The sequence below is a fragment of the Agelaius tricolor genome, unplaced genomic scaffold (assembly GCF_023055355.1).
Source record: "Agelaius tricolor isolate 1412-34295 unplaced genomic scaffold, bAgeTri1.0.p SCAF_8, whole genome shotgun sequence".
Lineage (NCBI taxonomy): Eukaryota > Metazoa > Chordata > Aves > Passeriformes > Icteridae > Agelaius > Agelaius tricolor.
The window spans coordinates 10,261,717-10,283,194 of record NW_027269268.1 but is presented as its reverse complement, the minus strand read 5'-3'; the positions used below and the strand labels follow the sequence as shown (position 1 = coordinate 10,283,194).

Sequence of the window (21,478 nt, the reverse complement as noted above, 5' to 3'; positions counted from 1 at the left end):
TGCCTGGCTGTACACGCAGCTGTCCTGTCTAAATGTCTTGTCAGGACTATGTATCACATTCAGAGCTCCAGGAGCTCTTTTTATTTCAAGGCTAGTAAAAATAAGTTGCTTCCCTGCAAAATGAAAGCAACTTTGTCTAACACTGAAAATTATTCCATTAATCTTTAGTTCCAGATGCTTCAATTAAGACAATATCTTAAATCCCGCAATTTTAATGTGACTGCAGTTTTGGAATATTAGTTCTTATTCCTTTCATGACATTAACTGTGAAGTAATAAAAACAATCTTTCACTTACCTTAATTTCCCTTTTTTTTCTCTCTTGCAGCTTGGCCTGCTTCTGTCACTGTTTACACTACATCAGACATCTTCTGGAGACATTATTTGTTCACAAGTTTTCGGAAGGGCACACTCCTCTGAAAAATATGATAAAGGTGACAATATTTTCATCATTTTGTGTAAGAGAGAATATCCTTATATCAAAGCAGTCCTTGGAAGAAGATAGGGAAATAAAAATTAATTTATTTTGTAGCTCCAGGAATTATGTTTAGTGAAAATACAGATAACAGGATGGATTTCAGGACCATGTCTCCAAGGACATAAATTGAAATCAATGTCCATTTTTGCTCCTGCATGTAAATGTCCACTTTGACTCATTCACCCAAGGGGCTGATTGTCAAGTCCAAGTTATTTTTAAGACTCAGTACTATTTTATGGTGATTGCTGCTGCTGCAACATCTAGCAGTGTTGACAGAAATCATACTGCTTCCTTGGTGCAGTATAAATACAGAGCAAGAAACAGCCTTGTGCTAGGGAGTGAAAATCAAATTACAAGCAGGAAAAAAACATTCTCCTTCTATAGATGGAGGCCTCAGGCAGGAAGATACTGAGCTGGCCAGGTCTTCTCTCTTCCAAAGCCTCCTGAATTTCAACAGTGTGTCATTACTCACAGGACTTCTTTTCTTTTATTTTACACACTCTGTCTTGGCCATTTTGTACCACCCCTCCATCCCATTCAGTGTGATGTAAAGACCCTCCATTTAAACATTTAGGATTCTGGTGAAGGAGATTAACACGTGGCTACGATACAGGGCTTTACTTTTACTCTTTCTTGTTTTGTGTGGTTTAGTGTTCTGTTTGTCTTGCTCTATCTTGCTTGGAAATGCTGAATTTCAGGTACAGTAACAGCTCAGCTGTATTAGGCAGCCCTAGTCTTTTAATAGCACTGCTCATAGAAATGTAATCTTCAGCAGTAAAATCAAAAAAGGAGACCAGTGCCAATTCCTACCACAGGAATAAAACAACACAATAATAAAAAAATCTACACTGTATCCCAAATTTATTTTTTACTGGCTTCACAGCATCTTAGAAAGGTATACATTCTAAGGCTCACCAGCAACTGCAAAGCCTTTCAATGGTCACCCAGGTTTTGCACTTGGCAGAATTTATACTTTGAAAGTTACAGTTTGCACTTCCTTATTGCCCTTTCAAAAAAATTGTCTGTCTGTTCCAGGGCTGTGCCTTTTACTGGGGATTCACATCCTGGATTGCATACTACATCAACCACCCACGGTACACGCCGCCATGTAGGTATGGGTAGGACACAAAACCGACAAACTCGCTCTGAAAAAGTCCTTGCCGTGTAACCTGAAGTTCTCCAAAATCAAGAAATGGGTCCCACATTAAATCATATCCAGCCAGAAATTAGTCTTTGCTCCCTGTCAGGAGGAAGATGGTTGTGTTGGAAGCAACTCTGCTTTGTGCCACTGAATGTTCGTGCCTGTTCAGCGATGGTCAATCGCTGTCCAGTTTATGAACAGGACATTTTGGTCAAGCAGAGAAAACACAAAGATCAATATATTTTGCTCCTCTTCACAACATTTCCATTAAAGAAGGCAGGAGAGAAATAGAACTGGTTGCATTTTCTCAGAGGAGATATTTACTTGCTAAAGATACATCCTTTTCATGAAAATTAGGGGTTTATTTTTTTTTTCCCCTGAGAAACCAGTAAAAATCCATCACATACTGCTGATAATACAAAGATTATTTTTTAAAAAATTTTTGGATTTCATCCATCATTTTGTTCCCTCTCATCATATTTTATTTTTGCACTGCTGTTTCTTCATGATTTTTTTCTGTTTTCTCTGTGCACTTTTACTTCTTTTGAGAATAATTGGACAGGTTTTATATTCTGATACTTTACTTTCCTTGTTATACCTTAGTCTTTCTTTTCCTCTGTATCTCAGATTTATATATGAACTTCGGGGAAAAAGCGTTTCCTTTGCCATTTTTATTTACAGTTAGTTAAATTGCTAAGTTTTTTCAATCAAAAATTCCTCCTAGATGACACTTGCTTTTCTTTCAAGCTAGCACAAAAGTTGTATTTCAAAATTATGTGATTCATTGAATGACAGTTGAATTTGGTGTGGCTTTAACAGCAATGCTGCAAACAATGCAGAAACCTCCCTAGACACAGTTTTTAGTAGTCTGGGCTATCAAATCAATAAGTGCAGCTTCTTTATAGGGGAAACTCTTTGTTCAAGACACAAAAGAGGAAGCATCCAGAAGAAATATTTCTAATTGCCTGCCACTGCCTTAAAATGCCTTTGGCACCACAGAGGGGTCCTGTGCCAGCCAGGAGAAAGGAGTTCTCAAAAGTAAAGGCCTGATGAGACATGGCCAAGGCAAGTGAGGTATGTACACAGGATTTGGGTCCCCCAGCCATGAGGGCATAAACCAAGGTTTACCTGGGAATTGTAAACCTTTGGACATGAACATGGCAGAGACCTGGACTGGTTTGGGGACAACCAGAAAAAGGAGGGGGCAGCCAGATGGCAAGTAAAATTTACAAATATTAAATGCATTTCTTGCATGACTGTGAAGCAGGTAGTGGCTGTGTAGTAAAGCCTCACTATTGCCTCACTACTAAAGTAAAAAGAAGGTAATGGATAGGTTATAAATTGAGTTTTCTGCTTCTGGAAGTAGAAGGGTCTATGGATAAGGCTGCAATTCTCAGCCTCATTTTGGCACTGACCTTCATGCCACTCCCCTCCTTGCCTTTTTAAGGGATTCACCACCAGCTGCTTTGACAAAACACTTGGATATATGAAGCTGGCAAATACTAAAAAAAGTTGGCTGAAAACTGCCTTGAGATCAGTGGTGTAAAACTGGCATTTCTAGAGTGCTGTTACTGGTTGTATTGTCTTCATATTGTGTGTGATAATATCCAATCTCTCTGCAGAGTCTGTCAGGAAAGAAGCATTTCTGCTGCTCAGCACTAGATTAATTTCATCCATAGCAAACCATGTGCATACCGTAAAATGCAATTTATAATTTCATTCTGTTTTCTAGCATTTGGCCACAAACAAGTTTCTTACGCTGCTCTTGCTTTTCTGGTATGTACAAAAATGAAGTTTTTTTTATGATGATGGAATAGGATTAACTCACAATTTAACAAAATGCAGTAATGCTTCTGTGCATTTGTGTGTATAAATGTATATAAGTCCATGTGCACAGCCTTGTGTACTTTGACTGGATCTATTCAGGTTTCTCAGTCAGGAAGTATCCTACTAATATTTATGTACACAGAGTTTAAACTGAAGTACTGTATTTGAGAGCTGTGAGAACATTATCAGCATGATTACTACTGGTAATTGTGTTAGAACACTAATATTTAGACAGACTGAACCTTGTCATTTTTAAAACACTGAAGAATTATGTATCAAGCAGACTTTGCAATAGTTCAGTGTACCCTGAACAACTTACATCAACAGCTATTAAAAATGATAGAAATAAACCCTGCCAGATTGGGAAAAACCAATTTGGGATAAACCAAGGGAAAGTGTAGCTGATGAAGGATGGCTGAGACTACCCAACCTGCTGTTTGAACATAACTTTATAGTGAGCCAGAGGCTTGGTAAGAAGTTCTCATGGAAATGTATATCCTCTCTGTCCTCTGGAACTGCTGAGCCAGAGCCAAAGCATCCTCTTTGAAAATCAGATACAGATCAGTTTCCAGAAATATGACAGGGTGATGGGACAATAATATGTCTAGGCTCCTTCAGGCGAACACTATTCAGAAAAACATCCATAAACTCATTAGCAATATTTAAATGCTTTTGTAAATTGGGACCCTTAAAGGTCACAGTTTTGGCAGTGTTGGTCTCTGGGTCTGTCCATGCAGTTCTTGGCTTTTCTTGCTCTTACAAGGTACAGCAAAAACAAGAAAAATACCTCTGTGAAGAAGTTCACACACTCCATGATGCTCTAGAGCCAAAAGCAGTGGCCCAGTACTGCAGACAGGAGGCTGTGGCACTGGCAGCCAGCAGTACACCCAGACCCTTGCTGTGTGCACCCTTCCCAGGCTCAGGGTGTTTGAATCCAAGCAAACTGCTTGCCTGAATATTCAGTGCTGCCAGCAAAACTAGTCCTCATCAAAGTCTCTGCTTAGAGAAAGCCTCCTTTTCCTTTGAAACATCCTTCCCTGCATCAATGGAATGTGCCCTGCAAGGAAAATGCTGCCATCAAGCAAAGGGATGAGTCCTGTTGGGGGTGTTTGCTATAAAGTATGTCAATCCCCTTAAGGTCTGCATCAACACCTGGTCTAGACTCTGAATTCTTACAGCTCTTTTGAGAACTCCCTACCCATGGAAACTCAAGACCTGTCCCTTTGAGATCTTGTGTTGGTAGATTCCCAGACAATTTAAAACATGAACATACAAAATAATATAATTTGAGCTGTTCTCACAGGTTTCTAAAACATATGAATAAAATATTTGGAAGATTTCTCTTTTTTTTTACCCTCTTTTAAGTCTTGTCTTGTCTTTATTACACATCCTGATTTAAGTGTATACATCTGCAGCTGCTGTAAACAACAGTACTGAGTAATATGAAGAATTTCTGCAGGTCCTCCTGGAAGATTCTCATGTTTAGAGAAATTAAGCTTTGCAGGGATGCTTTTCTCATAGGGTATACTTGGAATATAAAGAGGGGAAACAGTGTCTAGGCTTCAATATTTTACAGTTGTAAATAGCTTCAGCTTTTTCTCTGCTGTTTCCTGCTGCCCCATATTTCATATATGATCAACTGAGGACTAGCTTAAATTTAGCATGTAGAACATTAATAGTCACATGTCTAAAGAGGAACATAAGAGTTAATCACAGCAGAATGCAGCTGAAGAGTCAAAGGTAAGCCAATAAAAATCCCTGCAGAAATGCCTTTAGCTTGTTTTACTTAGAGTTAGTCGGGGTTAATTATAGTGTGTGAATATCTCTTGCTCTACAATACTATAGGCATCTCATTAGCAATAGAGTTTTACTAAACCACTTCTAACCACAAAACCTATTTCTTTAAAATAATAGCAATCAGAAAAAAACAAATCACGTTCCCAGCTCATAATTGGAAGTATGTAAATTAACATTACGTCCATTGCTATGCTTAGAGTTATAGCTTCTGATATGGTATTTTATAATGGAATTTCATTTTCTGGCTATTTAGTGTTTTACATCTGGTATTTATAGTAGAGGATTGTCAGTTAGTTGGAATTAAAAGAATTTAAAAGGACAGCAGGACTTGAACTGTAACTACGTACTCATGCAGAATAACAGCTAATAACAGATCTATTTATGAATAAACCTGATTTAAATCTTCCAAACAAACCCCACAAACATCTCTGTCAAAAAGGGGAAAATTCTTCAAAAATTCTTCTATCTACAATGTTCTTTCAGGTAATAGCACATTTAAATATAAAATGAAATTATATATTTCTTTCAATTAGCTTTAACAAAAATTTGTTATGGATGACTTTCAGAACTGACTTAAAAATGACAGTTGAAGTTCTTCCTTTTTGTATTAATTTTGTGACTTCACACTTTTAACATCTCTAGCTTTTAACATTTTCCTTTTTATTTTAATTTCTTAAAAATTTTTGACCCTTGCAAGATATCGAATGATAAATTATATAAGAAAATGCAACTTTTTAATGCTGCATTTTTTCAATTTGAGAGCGTAAATCAGTCTTTACATCCAGAAATTAATAAAAAAGTTCAATTCAGCCTGAGCTTGCACTGTATACACAACTTCAGTTTTCTTCACAGAGTAGGGGAAAAATGAAAACCATAAAATTACATAGTTGTGATGACAGGTTATCTTCTTCAGGAATTTAAACTGATTTTCCTACCAGTTCCCATTTTAAATATGGGCAAATATTGATTTTCATTCTTCAGCAGTCATAACTGATGAAGTACTGAAAGCCTGAAGCAAATCTGAAATCAGCCTGTGCTGCAGGCTGTATAACCAAATGGAGAGAAACTGCTACCAAAGGCTGGAAATACCTAAATGTTAGAGACCAGCTTTGAGAAGTTGGTTATGGCTGGAAATGGCACAACCAGAGAGTTCCAGAACCAGGAATAGGACTGGCTCCCTTCCTTTATCAATCCCTGACTACTGGCCATTCAATCAGTCTGCCTTTTAGAGATTTCTGTTTTTTAATCATCCTTTTTTCCCTTTCTGTTCTGCTGCACACCTTTGAAAGCATGTGTAGGAAGAGGGGTAGGGACATTAACCAGTGACATCTTTAAAAAACCAGAGGTCAGCTTTTCACCTGCTTCTTTGCAGCCTGGATTAAATCCAGAAAAAAACCAAGAAGAGCATCTTGATGGATTCCTTAGAATGAGGGAATCTCCCCAGGACCAAACACATTGCATGTGCTGGGCAAGGGAACCCCACTGAAGGCCTGGCTGCACAGAGCTCAGTGAAGGTGTGCCAGGGGCTTTCACCCCAGGCTGCTGTACCCACAGTGTTCACTGGACACTTGTGTGTGTGACAGAGATCACAGGCTGTTGTTTGGAATACCTATCTCCTGGATATAGAGACTGAGTTGTAATGGGGAGGGTTCTGGCTATGCACTGCACACAGTTGCCACAGCCTTTTAGGCACACGACTGAAAATATGTTTTTAATGTCTTGCAGATGTGTGAAGCTGGAAATCACTTTATCAACGTAGCTTTAGCTCACCAAACCAATTCAGGTCTGTCTTTGTTTCCTGTTCCTTAACCTATCCATCTTCTGCTGCTGTACAGTAATTTATGTACCTACAGCCATTGAATAAAGAAAGATGAAGTAGTAACCATGCCATTGGTCTAACACCTTCAAAAATTGTGACAGGGAAACATTAGCAACACTGCTGTTGTTTCAAAACCTATAACAAATTTATCTTAATTAGACACAACTGCAATTTAAATATGGATTTAAGTGCTGAAGTTCTTTAAAGCATGCTGGTGACTGACATCAATGCATTTAATTTTAAATAAGTCTCAAAAACTTCCAAACCATATTGCAGAGTTTTTAGACACATTCATCTCAGGCAAAGATGTACATGCATATATTCAAATACACAGAGACAGACTCATGAATACTTACACAGTATATATATGTGCTCTTAACAGGTTGGAGTTTCTGCATTTTTGTGTCATGAGAATAAAGTTTATGCAATATATACTGGAAAGTAAAATATGTTTCCAGACACTAATAGTGTAATTTCCCCACTAGAACACTCTATTAAAGAAAATACCACAGTATGATCAACCTCACACACAGAAGTCAATTTCTGTTCTGGAATGTTTTCATGCACTGTGGTTAGGAAACTGCTTATGTTATTTCTTGCAAGGGGCTTAATTCAGCTTAAAAGCAGAAAGAGCCAAAAAATTGATTTAAGTTCTTTCTCACTGGGATAAATACAGCTTTTGCTACCTCAAAAGATTTCACTGAAACTTTTCTAACAGGTTGTACCCTGAGAGGATTGGCCCAGGGGATTGCTGTTACATAGGCAGGCTGTAGTTAGGCTCAGTTCCCCTCTCCCCGGACTGAAACTGGTTCTGAATTTCCCCACCCTTTCTTTTTTTTGCCTTTCACAAGGAAATAGAACCTGTTTTCCAAGTCCAACCTACAACCCCTTCACGTGGCTCTTCCTGCTGGTATCCTGTCCCAACTATACATATGAGGTACATGACTTTCTTCTGCTTATGTGCAAAGGGTAGGGGGGTGCTGTTTCAGCCTTTGTCTGCAGAAAGTCTGCAACACCTCCACGCAGTTTCCTCCGCACATCCATCCTCGTGTTTCGTATGTCAGAGTCTGCTTGCTCCCACAAACATTTCTCCACCAGACCCTCCTCTTCCCTCACATCCTTACCACATGGACTTTTGTCTGTGTTTCCTTCCACCACAGTCTCCCCAGTGACCTAAAGATTTACCACCCATCTCTTCACTCCACCCAGCACACTGGGGGGTTAATTTCTTACTATTTTTCCTCTTCCATTTCCAGTACAAGTATCACTCTCTTTTTCCATGGGGAGCTTTTGAAAACTTGCCATTTTGCTTTACATAAAATGTAGAACTAACTGTGCCTTTTTCTTTGCAACAGGCTGGGTCTTGGATTAGTTTCACGGTGATGACACAAACTCTGCCAGGTAAGTTTGAAACAGAATGAAGACAGCATTTAAAGTGTTTGTGGAAGAGAATTCTAGAAATCTAAGATTTGCCAAAAAAGTTTATAGTATATGAAATATTGCCATCAAATTTGTCATATGAGATAAACCTCCAAGATGCTCGGAAGAGCAGCCTGCTTAGTGGAATTTGAGACTCTTCCTCAGTACTTTGCTGCATCCTTAGAAGACCTAAACATTCACAAAAATATGGTGCCTGGAACTGAGCTATCCAAAACATTCAGGTTTTAAATTATTTTTCCATTTCAAAACAGAAACCTATAAAAACTGCTGGTAAGAAGTAGCCCCACATGGCTTACAAATGGAAAAGAATGAATTTCAAAAGTGGGTTAAACTGCATCATGCAAAAAATAAATTGAAATTTTGTTTGAAAAGATGAAACATGCTTGTGTTTTAGGCTTTGATATGAAAATTATCTGAAAGTCTGGGAACAATGGAGGGCTGTCCCTACAGTGGCAGGAGCAGAAACATACACAGCACACTCATCCTTGCTGTAATTGTCCCAGACATAGCTTGACTGGACACCAAATGGATGTTTCTGATTAACCACCTCCACATTAATCAAAGGATAATGAATTTGCAAAATGCAAATGCAGTAAAATGATCCCCTATTTGGTGCCTGTTTGTTGGATCTGGCAGCTACTGCCTACTTGCTTTAGGGCTGAGCTCTCCTTCTACACAGCAGGGAGATGGAGCACAGCTCCCTGTCATGGTTGAGAGCCAGAGATAGATACAAAGAAGTGTTGTAGTTCAGAAGCAAACTAGAAATATGGTTGAGGGAGGTCATGAGTTGAGACAGCACCATGGCCAAGGATGCCTTGTGATATATGGATTTAGGGTGAAGTCAGAGGTGCTAGAGGGTGTGTCTAACAAATATGAAGATCATCTGTGTGAATTCTGAGGTGAGGCTGAGCCTTGGGCTATTGTATATCAGCAACTGCCAGGCTGAGAGGAACTGCTGTGTTGTCTCTGCCCACAGAAGAGACTGCAAATATTTCCATAAACCCTACTGCATCTCCAGAAACAGGCACTGAAAGAACCCATGTGATCCTTTTCTTTAAATCTTTTTCCCTGCTAGTTGGCATCTTTGCTTTCCTGATGGTCATCCAGATGTCTCTGTGGGCCCAGAAGAAACACAAGCTCTATCTGAAGAGATTTTATCCAGAAGTGAGAAGAAAAGCAGCTATGATTCCCATCATCTTCTGAGATTGTCACCAGAGTTGGAGCCTAAGTGTACACTTGAAGAGCCAACTCAGAGTAAATGAGCCATTTCATCCAGGAACTAAGTGGATCAGAGGAAAAACTACTGGATATCTTTTTCAGGAAATTAACAGTTCAAGATGAAGAGGTTTTAATTAAATGCAAAAATTGAGCTCTTGAATTCTTGGTTCCTGCTAAAAGATATGATTTAATTAGATTTTCTGTAATGGAGCTAATTGAAAAGGGACAGGAAAATTGCTTATATTGAATGCTAGATATTTAGCTGGTATAAATGGGCACCGATGCTGCTAAAATTAATGAACACGACTCGTCTGCCACATTCAGGTATGGTAATTTTAAGGTTCAGTGTTAGATGTTGAGGACAGTCTTGGATTTTTTTCATCATAAGATGTTTCACAGCCTTATTTTTATTAAACTGCACAGAAAAAGCACATTCTGCCTCAGCTCCTCTAAAGCATCACATCAAAGGATGACCACTATGCTGTGAACACTGTTTAGTCTAGCTTCACTAAGTTTTTTTTTTTTTTAAATCAAATCTCATAGCAAATTGTTTAATACAAATTGGCTTAAATTGCTCACTGCAAAGAGGACTGTCTTTCTTTTATTTTTAGGCAGGCAGATCAGCCCCACAATCCCACAAGGGGACTGTTTGTGATCGCTTCCCATCTTGTAACTAATTTGAGGCATAACCTTGGGTACATCATTGAGGTTCACTTCCCTTTCTCACACTGAACAGCCTGGAAATAGCAGAAAACCTTCTGCACTAACAAGTGTGTTAAGATCCCCTTGTTCAGTGCCTGACTGCATCCAGACACCATTCACCTTACTTGTATGAAGCAGTGTTAAATCCTTGGGCACAAGGTGAAACAGAGTGTGGCTCATTATCAAACAGGAAAGAGATGCCAAATGCATTTCAGTCCATATCTGAACTGCCTCAGGTGGACACTGCTGACAGGCTTCAGCTCCCCTTCACCTTGGCCAGGCTCTATCTGCTACTTTGCTTTCCAGGACATTATTTTTTAAGGGATTCTCTGGGCTTGTTATTCAAGTCCTGGAAATACTGAGTAGCTCTCTTTGCAAATCAGTGGCACCCATGTCATGCAGGAGCACAATTTCAGTTAGGCAGAGCAAAAGAACCAGAACTGCTTCAGCAGGTATTAGGATATGAAGAGTTAGGGCATTGAGTCCAGCTTTCATTCTATTTCTGTTGCACATTTATCAATACCTTTTGGTGCCCTTAGGCTGGTGAAAAAAATCTTGCCTAAAGAATTTTATAATCATTAGAGAAACACTGGAGTACACCAGCAAGGCAGGCAGTTTGTCTCCTAAAGGTGCTGTTATCTTTGCTCCAGCTCAAGTGTTCTAACAAAGTTAATTTGCCTGGTAAATTGAGTTCATATCCCTCTTCTAATGTCTAACTTGCAACACTTATCCTATTAGCCACTGTAACTCAGTTTCATCTTTGTAATGTAAATACATCACTTTCCACATTTTTTAACTTGCAACCTGTGAAATAAAATTTTTATTCCTCTCAATGGACAACCCTAATCAAAGTGAATATATCCAGTTCTCCGACCCAGACTGCTAATAAAGATCTATTTTTGAAAAATTATTTTCTGTACTCTTTATTCAAATACTTAGCCGCAATATTCTTAAACTCTTTTTTTTTTTCCAGACAATGTTAGATGTGTGAATAAAGGTGGTTGTCTGGTTTTTTTAAAATCCAGCTACTCCAAGTCTCTTCCTTTCATGTTTATTAAGTGTCTTATTTTAGCAATCTTAAAGTTTTAAAATAGTCCATGCAGGAGAGTAACTTATTAAAATCAATTACTTATCTATTAATCTTTTTATTGCAATGGTTTCAGCTTTAAGTCTGTTCAAGGCGTGTTTCCAGTGGGATTCCAATTGCTAGGAACACAGTTCCTATTCAATAGTTAGCTTAGGTGGAAGAAATACTTCTAGAATTGTTAACTCCCTGTTTATTAGTTGGTTATTCAGTACATAGGGTAAGGAGGAAAAGAGTTTTGGCTCCTGAAGTAAATGACTGAAGTGTTAAAGTAAGGTAAAAAGTAAAGTAAAGGGTGAGAGCAAACACTAGGTAAGAACAAATGAAGATACATTGCAGAAGGCTGTCTCAGATAAACATGATAGATATTTTGAGCTTCACCAGTGGGGTGTTGATGAGCTAAAACTGCTCTGAACAGTGTTAAATGGCCTCACAAATAGCAATAAATCTAACTTCCTGCACCTTTACCTTCCTACACATCCTCCTCTGATTTTCAGGGCAAGTTCCATGCAATTAGAAAATGTAAGTTAACTTCCTGGAATTGGGTGCATATTCTGCTTTAAAAAAAATGTTTATAAAAATCACCAGTCTTGGTTTTAATAAAAGTTTCAGAGGCCTTGATTATAGACAAAAAAAAAAAAAAAGAGCCAAACAAAGAAAAGAAATCCACACAGTTAAAAAAAAATTACTGTATAAAAATATCAACAGTGATTTCAGCCCACAAGCACCATGCACATTTTCAACCAAAACAGTTGTCTTCACACAAACATTTTAATGAGGAAGTTCCTCATAATTGTGCTGGTTACCTGGAGAAAAATGCCTCATTAAGCTCTATATATCCAGGTCTTTCTCCTGTGAGGGGCTGATGAGGAAGTAAGTGCTTAACTGCAAATTCCTTCGTCTGTGTTTTCTCTTAAGTGCAGACCTCACTTCCCAGAGCCACCAGTGGAAGGAAGGTATGGGCAAGGCCACCCCACTACCAGAATCCCACCACGCTTCAAGGTCAGAGGAAGTCAACCTCCAATAAGAGCCATAACAGCTCACAGAGGCAAATCACTACATTCCTCACAAAAGGGAGGAGGGCAGGAGCACTGGGCAGCTGGAAAATCAAGTGGTTGAAGCTGGAAACATGTTCTGGTTAGCCATGAGGAGCTGCTACACACCAATGTATGTGGCAGTTCCTGCTTAACCCTCTTCAGGAGGGAAACCATCGGAACCAAGAGACCACAAATAAAGCAAGATACAAGGACTAGACAGCAGTTTGGTCAGGAAATGTAAAAACAAACCAGATGGAGGATGAATAGATCCTTCCTGGCCTGCCCAGTAAGGACTGTGTGAGTGGAATTGCCAGTGGGACCAAAGTATGGTCCCAAAATAATACCTGTTCCACACAGAGAGATTGCTCAACTTCCAGGTCTTTCCACGTTCACCCTACAGCTTACAACTGGGATTTTGCTGGAACTCTCCACATGGATGAGTCCCATCTGTCCCAAATTATTCCTAAAACATTCAGATTAAGGAGTCTAAAGTTAAGCCTTCAGATACATAGCTCTACATTTCTGTGGCTTGTTCTTGCCATAAAATGCCAACCTGGAAAAGAGCAGGCACCAGCTCAGGCTTTCTGGTGGTGCAGGGAGGCGTTGTGATGGGGAACTGACGTGGCAGATGCTTCTATACACAACTTGGCAGCCTATATTTGGATTAACCCAGTTTGAAAAAGCCCTTAAGACCCAGCCATATGTTTGTCTTATAAGATGGTTACCACATCTTCGCAGCTGACAGGAAAATGATCTCTGTGATTTCATCTTTCCATAGGGAAAGTGGAGCTCAAAAGGACACTGAAAGCAGGAGAAGTGAATAAAGGCAGATGGTCATCCTTTTTTAAAGTTGCTATTATCATCAAAATATCTTGTACTTTGCATTGTTTTGTATAAAGTAATTGACTCCAAATTGGCTTTTATCACACTAGGAACTGAGATAAAACAGCCTGTTATCAAAGCAGTTCTCTGAAAGAGAGCCTGCAGTGTTAACTAAAAATAATAAAATAAAAATCACTGAATGTGAAGACTTCTAAAGCACACTATAAGAGGAAAAAAGCTATAGGAAGGCAAGGGACTATTTATCTATTTATAGGTTTAACAAGTGTTGCTGAACTAAAAATTAATTCAAACCATAAAAAGCTTTTCAGCAAGCTAATATTTTTCACATGATGCTTTATTGGCTTTTCCTTTTCTATATTTTCCTAGGCACAAGTGCTGCCTACAAGTGATATTCCTTGTCATTAACATTCATGGAAGCTTTTAGAGAAACACACTCTATGCCTATCCCAGTGTTCAATAAATAAATGTAGATGAAGAGTTGTGCTGTCACTGAACACAGATTAGTACCTATAAGAACAATATTTTTTTATGAAAGGTCTATTTTATCATAGGTGAGTGCACAGAGGCTGCTGTACAGCTACAATTAAAGGTGATTTTCACATCACACATGTTTAGCATCACAGAAGAATGTTTATGTTAATGGTCTCTGCACATCCTTCAGCCACCTGTGACTCAGACTTACAACTCTTTCTGCAGGTGTCAGCTCCAAGACCTGAACTGTTCCATGCCTTTATCATGGTCCTGATGTTTGGTTATTCATTTGTGTAGCACACCAGAGACTGCCTTTCACCCAGTTCTTCCCTGAGAGGACATTTGAGAACACATTTATTTTTCCATCTTGTCCGACTGGACAAACAGCCGTCCAGTGTTGGTCACTGTGTGACTGAAATAATCTGTGTTGAATTTCCTTGGAACGTAATAGTCAATCTAAAGCCACTTTATCAAAAGAAAAGACAAGATAATGGGTCCTAAAATATGTATGCTTAGGTTAAAAAAAAATCTGCCACATATTAACACCTCCACAATGCCCAGGCTTCTATCGTCTACCTGCTTTTATGTAACTTCTGAAGCCTTTGAAAACTCAGGAACCAAGTATGAGGAAATCATTTATAGTTAAAAGAAATATGATAAGGCTATTCAATAATACTAATGAATTCCATATTTAAAAAAGCAAACTTCACATCTTTTGTCAAAGAAATCTGATTGTTAGCCAGTTTTTTCCTAACACATAGTATTATTCCTGTGAAAAAGTAATACAGCTCTATGACTGATTCCTTTCAGTATTGTGAGTACCTGGTCATACTCAATGGGAAAAGGCTTTTGTTTCAAAATTGCAGGTTTCACCATATGGGGACTCTTCTAAAGCACTACAAGACAGGATCCAAAGAAAACAGACCACCACATCAATCATTTTTAAAACTCTAATTCATACTGAAAAGCTGATGAGTTTTCAGTTGATTGATGAAACTGTGACACTAAGTTATAAAAGAAACAAATACTGAAAAAGGTGTCCCTTTCCTCAAGGTAAGAATAGGGAAAAAAGGGTACTTTTAATTTTTTCTATTAATATTATGAGGCCATTTCCAAGGTTCTAGGGCATCTTTGCAGAAGGAGACATTGATTAGAGATCTGGAAGGATGAGAATGGGGTTGCACTGTCCTTTTAGGGATTAGCAGTTATGTCTTTTTTTGAAAGAGATTTCACTCTTTCTGACAACCGAGCTTGACAGAAATGGATTAAAGATGACACATCTCCAATATTGTATCTGATGAAAAACAAAGCACCTATTCTTGAACCAACAGGGAATTTTTGTCACATATACACACACACTCTTCCACCCTCTGGTTTATGTCATCTCTTTGCAGAGGGTGCTTTGCATTGGAGTTGTAAGCCTGTCATTCAAACTCTTAATTACTTGCTTTTAGAGCTTTGATATACACAATTATGTCACAGGAAAACCCCTTCATTTCAAAACACTGAAGATGTAGAGTCTTTTATATACTGTTAACCAATTCCAGCCCTGTTGCCCCATATATGCATTAATACTTTGCTGCCATTTTTAGATATCCTTCCAATGTGAAGCACAATGTTCATCTATATTCAGAGACTTGCCAAACATCCCACCTGAATCCAGTTGCAAGCAGTGAGCTTAGTCTTGAAGCAGTGAGCTGCAATACCTGGCACTATCTGAGCCCTAGCTTCAAAATGCTTCTCCTTGCTTCCTTTGCTCTAAACCTCTGAAGGGCTGGAGCTACTCAGGCATTTCTCTCTGCAAAAGCAGAGGTTTAATTCTTCCAGGTCTGCATTAGTATCTTGTTATGAAATTGTAAATTTGTAACAATAGAAACAGCAACACTCTCCCCCATGTTTGACACATTTTCCTATTTAGCAGGCTCTAGCAGGTAAAAGGAAGACAGATATTGTGCTTTTACAGACACAGGGACAAACTGAACAGGGCTATGGTAATTTGAGAACTACTTCTACTTCAGTCAAGCTTCTGCTCAGGGGCTCAGCACCTTGGGCACCTCCCCCAGGAAAGGGCAGTGCAATAAAGATTTCCTGAAGTCTAATAAAGGTGATCTTGATTATGGATAAAGAATGAAATAAAGAGATAATATATTTGATCACATGCAAATATTTGCTGGAAGCTGTATCTCAAACACTTTTGTACTTGGCCTGGAAATCTCAATTTTAGAATAATTGTCACTCACACACATGACAGTAATGCAAGTTACACAGCATGACCTGCTACTGGATCACAGAATGATAGAAGATGCTGAATCAGAACATGCTGAGTTGGAAGGGACCCATCAGAATCATCAAGTCTGACTCTGAGCCCTGCCCAGGACACCCCAGGAATCCCACCCTGATATCTGGCCTGATAGCCAGATCCTTAGGCACACACAAGACTTTGACTGAGGGTGTGAGAGTGTGTGAGCTTTGCAGAGGGCATTCAGCAGTCATACACAGGAGTTAAAGTCCTCATAGACTGCCGCACCCCAGTGCTGGTGGTTCTGAATCCATGATGCACCAAAGCCCATCTCAGCCACTCCCTCTCAGAGTTCCTTTGCTGATGGCCCTGGCCCTGACAGGCAGCTTGAGAAGGTTCACAAGCCCTCTTTGAATTGCTAGAGTGTCACAGATAGGACAGGAGATGTGCTACAAGTGCAAGGCCAGGATGCTGAAGCCAAATGCAAGATGTGCTTGGCCATCTAAATTAGTAGCCTACTTTTTCATCCTTTCTCGGGTTTCTGTGGTTGAGATGACCCCCGAGGTATTAAAAAGTCTTTTTTTTCCCAGCTCTGCAACTGAAGAAGAAGTCAAGATTTGTCAGTTCTGCTCTCCAAGGTTGTTTATTTTCTCCCACCTGTTAGATTCTTTCTTTGACCTGGTGAGATCTGTCCAGCTGATCGGGGTGTGGCACAGCGCCTGCCCTTGGGGTGGTGTTAACTTTTTATACTATGAACTACATGTACTTTATTTACAATAATTTTCCAATACCTATCACCTACGTTAGACAGTTTGTCTCTACTCTAAACTAATCCAGAAGTGTCACCATCACAGCAGAAGATGGAGGACAAGAAGAAGGAGAAGAAGGACAGGACACACCCAGATTCCTCCATCTTGCTTCTTGAACCCCCATTCTAAAACCCCAAAATTCTACTTTTTCACCCTGTGACAAACTATCATTCTACTTAAACTCTTGTGGCTTGTAAATCTTCACACGAAGTTGGTAATTTTTCCCATGGGCTAAAATCGAAGGCACAGGTGTTTTTGACTCTGTGCTAAAGTCTCTGAGCCCCCTGCCAGGGTCTTGAATCACCCGGGGCAGCCAGAGGAATGTCCTGGATCCCAACAATCCTTGAGCAAGCAATTGATGTTTGCTGCTCATTCTTTGGGCAGTTCTTTCAGTCCTTCCCAGCCTGTTTCATTCAGGCACACATCTGACTCGCTCTCAGTGGCAGAGGACTGCCCAGACCAACAGAAGGGAGGACAGCACCCCCTGCCATCAAGCACTCAGAAAAATGACTACTGCTATTTACTGGCAAACAGCTCATGCTAGAGCATTAAATCTGGCCATGTGTAAGGCAGTATGGGGCAAGCTTGCCTATGGCACTTCTGGGGCCTTGGGACTGCAGATGCATGTATCATCCAAAAAGAATACCTAAACAAGTAAAAGGAAATACCTTGTGTAATTACACCGTTCCGAGATAATTAGATGCAAATAATGCATTATAAAACATGTGGACAAGACCCCCAGTTCTCAGCAGCTCTTCAAGCAGTCACTTTTTAGATATCATTGAGCAAACAGAAATAAAATCAAATCCTTCAGTGCCCACAGATGTAGAGTTGACATACACAATCAATAGGCAGTTACAAAGAGAGAAAAACTGCAGGAGTTTTCTTATTTGAGATAAGGAGCAGGGGGAGGAATTTTGCTTTGCACCCCCCCAGTTTCAGCAGAAAAAAAATTTTCTCTCTCTTTCAGAGAAAATAAAATTGATTCATTGGTTACAGTGCAAGGAGATGAGCATCTCCAGCAGAAATTAAGGGCACAAAGAAGGTCACAATACATAAAATTTCAAGCAGCAGCAGACAGAGCTGGCTAAACTGACTGCCATTTTAACTGCAGTCGTTGATAAAATGGTCACATTAAGAGGCAGCTGAAGGATGGTCAAAAGGTTAAGCCAGGCAGGCTGGTAGAGAAAACATAAAAAACGTCCTCTGCCACAAGAAATGTCTGCAGATGGGGCTTCTCCTGCTGCTGTCCTCATGGGGAGGAGGGTGGGAAACTCAGGGCAAGTAGGGGTCCTGCTGATGTCTTGATCTCAAGTAGGACTTGTCATCTGAAGCCAACAAAGGTTAGTGGTACCAAAAGTCAGGCCTAGAATTTCTATTATTTCTAGAGCTTCTAATGATTTTCCCTGCAACGTTTTCTCTCCATCTCATTTTCCTTCATCCCCAGAGGATATACTATATGCCTTTATGTTGCAGCAAAATATTCTACAGCTGTAAGTAAAGAAAGCCATCTGTTCTTTGAAAATAAAATGTCTCAGCTAGGATTTTTTGGGTTAGGGTTTTTTTTTTTTTTTCAATTAATACAACCAATTTATCAGGTTACTTGTATGTCACACACAGCTGAAATATTAAGCATTTCAGCATAAGCTAGGAAAAAAAAAGTTCAGTCAATCCAAAGATCACTGCTTTTCTCCCTTCTGATTTTTGATTTGCAAGAAGGGTTGAATATTTATGTTTACACCAGGAATAAAAATGTATTACTTCCCAATGTGAGCCTGCTTTCCAAATCTTCTTTTTAGGAATGAGTTGCTCATTGTGCTTCTTTCTCTAAAAGCAAGAACCATTTCCTTGCTAATTACTGTAAATTACAAGTGCAAGGGGCAGCATTCTCTTGTTTTCTGAGGAAAAAAACCATGTGGGCTGAATGCTGCAAACTGGAAAACGTACCGTTCGATTTCCCCAGCAGAAACAAACCCTAACTGCTCTCTACATGGGAGTTTGACAGCCTGAACTGTGAGTGAACCAAACCTGATGCTTCAGACCACTGAAAAGTCAAAAGAGCAGCAGGAAAATTCAGCTTGCTGCCAAGGGGGAAAAATCTGGAAAGCTCTGATCTTCTATTTAACAATAGAAGAACATTCTACATTCTACAGAACAATAGAATATGTAACGTGGCACAGGAGTATGAGGGGAAAAAGTCTTTGCCATAACTGAGAAGCTTTGTACACCCCAATTTTTGCTCCCAGGGACAGGCAGGTGGTGAGATGGGTCAGGCATTTCCCCATGCCTCACCTGGGGGTTCAGCCCCAAGAGGCTCCTTGTAGGGTCACCAGTGTGCATGGCTCAGGGGAAAAAGGGCTGAAGGCACCAGAGACACCAAAGCGCCCCTCTACTGAGCAGGCAAGCCTTTTCACTCCAGGAGAGGTGATATCCTTGAAACTCTGCCCCATCCCTCACATTCCTGCGCCACTCATGGTGCATTCCTCCAAAACAAAAGGTGCCCACAGTTGCAGATGGCCATTGTAATCTCCCTGAATGGCACAAATAAAATAGATGGATGCAAGCAGACTAATGATCTACCCTAGGATGGTTGCTTATGATGCATCGGAAAGAACAGCTGGCTGTCAGCAACATATTTATCAGGAATTTAAAAGACAACAACAGCCATATAATCCAGAGGATTTAATGACAGAGTGGAATGAATGCTGAATGAGTGCTCCTTTCGATAAACTCACAAACATTTGGGCGATGCAACAGTGATTTATATTCTTCTGGGAGAAATAAACAAATTAAGGATTTCACAGCCTTGTGGAGACCAGATTTTGTAAATGTGAATTTCTGTGTACTTTCAGATTAACTTTGTCTCTCTTGGTATTAGTGGAAAACAAACCATGGCATTTTCAACTTGCTAGAAACTCCAATCTTTTGCTATTCAGCTTGCTTGTTATTCTGCCCTCCCTAAATCAAGTAAGGAATGTTAGTTGCTCACTCAAAATGTATTGTGGAACAGAATTTTGTACCTGATCTATAATGAAACCATACTAAAATTTTACCTTTATGAATGTCAAAAATGTTTTAGCAAAAGTTCAATTCTTACACTGTCAAAATGTTTCTTTACAGCAAATCACTCGAATTCATGAGGCAGAGTATGAAAGTTGCATTTAAAAATTACTAATCATTCAAACTAATACCAATAGGCAGCACTATTGACGGATAAATAAAACTATTAGGAAAAAAACTGTGTCAAGCAGGATGATGCAGTAGTGCTGCACAGAGCACTGCTTGTTCTCAACTCAATAAACCCAAGCATGCATAAGTTACTCCCTCCATGTGCACCCTCCAGCCAAGCAAACCATGGAAACCACGGAGTCTGAGGGTAGAGAGAAGCCCTTTGGTAAGGCAGCACTGAGGGAGAGAATGATGAATTGCCACTGAATTTTGGCCATCAGGTATGGCACATCAGAGGGCTCTAAAGCAGAAGTAAGAAAACTCCTGTCCCACCCTGTGGGTGCTGTTAGGATTTGAAGTGCATCCCATATGGATCCCGTCATTAGATCAGAGAATTTCAGAAGGAGAATTTCTCCTTCTGAATTTGTGACTTGGTGTGGGGTATGACACTGCCCAGATGGCTCTCAATAGTCTACAGCATACAACATAACATTACAAATAAGACATTGCCAACATCACGATAGTGGATCCTGCTATTTACTGACAAAATCCTTTTCTTCTTAGCATAAGATATTGTTGCTGTCTTTTGTTGAAGTCCTTACTGAAATGCAACTCCCTTCATCTTGCCTCATCATCAGAGCTTCAAAATTTCAGCTGCAAACATGCATCATTTTCACTGTTCTTAAGAGGGTTATTCTGTACCCTAACTGCTACCTGCATTGTTATTAATCTGCAATTCATGAGCTTTCAGAGCTCTCTGGTTGCCATCCTGAGCCAAGACAATCACACACATACTTAACCCCAAGCAGACTGCAAGTCCCACACAAATCAATGGGCTAAGACTCCTGCAACCCTCAGTGCCTGAAATTTAATGCTGAAAGCAGTATCCAAACCCTTCCCCTGCCCACAGTATTCAGCTGTACAGAAAGGACATTGTTTTAGCACTCGCTAAAAGTTCATGAGCTCAGCAGGGGAATAGTTTTTCAAGTTCACCAAGATGCCTATTTCTCTTTCTGATTACTGAAAGAAGCAATGGTCCATATTTCCCACCACAGGCTCTGTTCCTCCAGGCAACCCACAGTCTCTTCCTGTTTCCCATATATGGACCCACTGTTGCTTATTAGTTGATACATTAGCACTTGACCCAAAGATCAGGAGATCATTATAATAGATTCTGTAAGCCAAAATATAAAGGAAAACAATCCTTTACTCCCATCTGAACATGAGGAGAAAAGGCAAATAATGCATCCAGGTATAGGGGTGATAAGTCTTGAGTTATGGAGGATGACATGGAAAGAAAAAAATCTTCTAGATTTTCATTACCAACTCATTTGAGATAAACTGTAGGAACGATAATTTCTTGGACGGGAAACGAACTTTGTACAGTTAAGTCTTTGCTGCCAAGAG

General features: G+C 39.6%; 1 protein-coding gene and 1 long non-coding RNA gene across 2 annotated transcripts in view; one reads left to right on the top strand and one right to left on the bottom strand.

Moving 5' to 3' along the window:
• The window catches only part of TECRL (trans-2,3-enoyl-CoA reductase like), a 58,921-nt gene extending 47,638 nt beyond the window's left edge, over nt 1-11,283 (top strand). Inside the window, exons 6-12 of the mRNA XM_071431612.1 lie at nt 327-432; nt 1,512-1,584; nt 3,350-3,393; nt 6,967-7,024; nt 7,912-7,997; nt 8,416-8,461; nt 9,576-11,283. Coding sequence (XP_071287713.1) covers nt 327-432; nt 1,512-1,584; nt 3,350-3,393; nt 6,967-7,024; nt 7,912-7,997; nt 8,416-8,461; nt 9,576-9,703 — 541 coding nt within the window. The 3' untranslated portion in view covers nt 9,704-11,283. The remainder of the gene's footprint in view (nt 1-326; nt 433-1,511; nt 1,585-3,349; nt 3,394-6,966; nt 7,025-7,911; nt 7,998-8,415; nt 8,462-9,575) is intronic.
• The window catches only part of LOC139592133 (uncharacterized), a 343,580-nt gene that overhangs the window by 40,977 nt on the left and 281,125 nt on the right, over nt 1-21,478 (bottom strand). The window contains exon 6 of the long non-coding RNA XR_011679906.1: nt 297-414. This is a non-coding gene — a long non-coding RNA (uncharacterized lncRNA). The remainder of the gene's footprint in view (nt 1-296; nt 415-21,478) is intronic.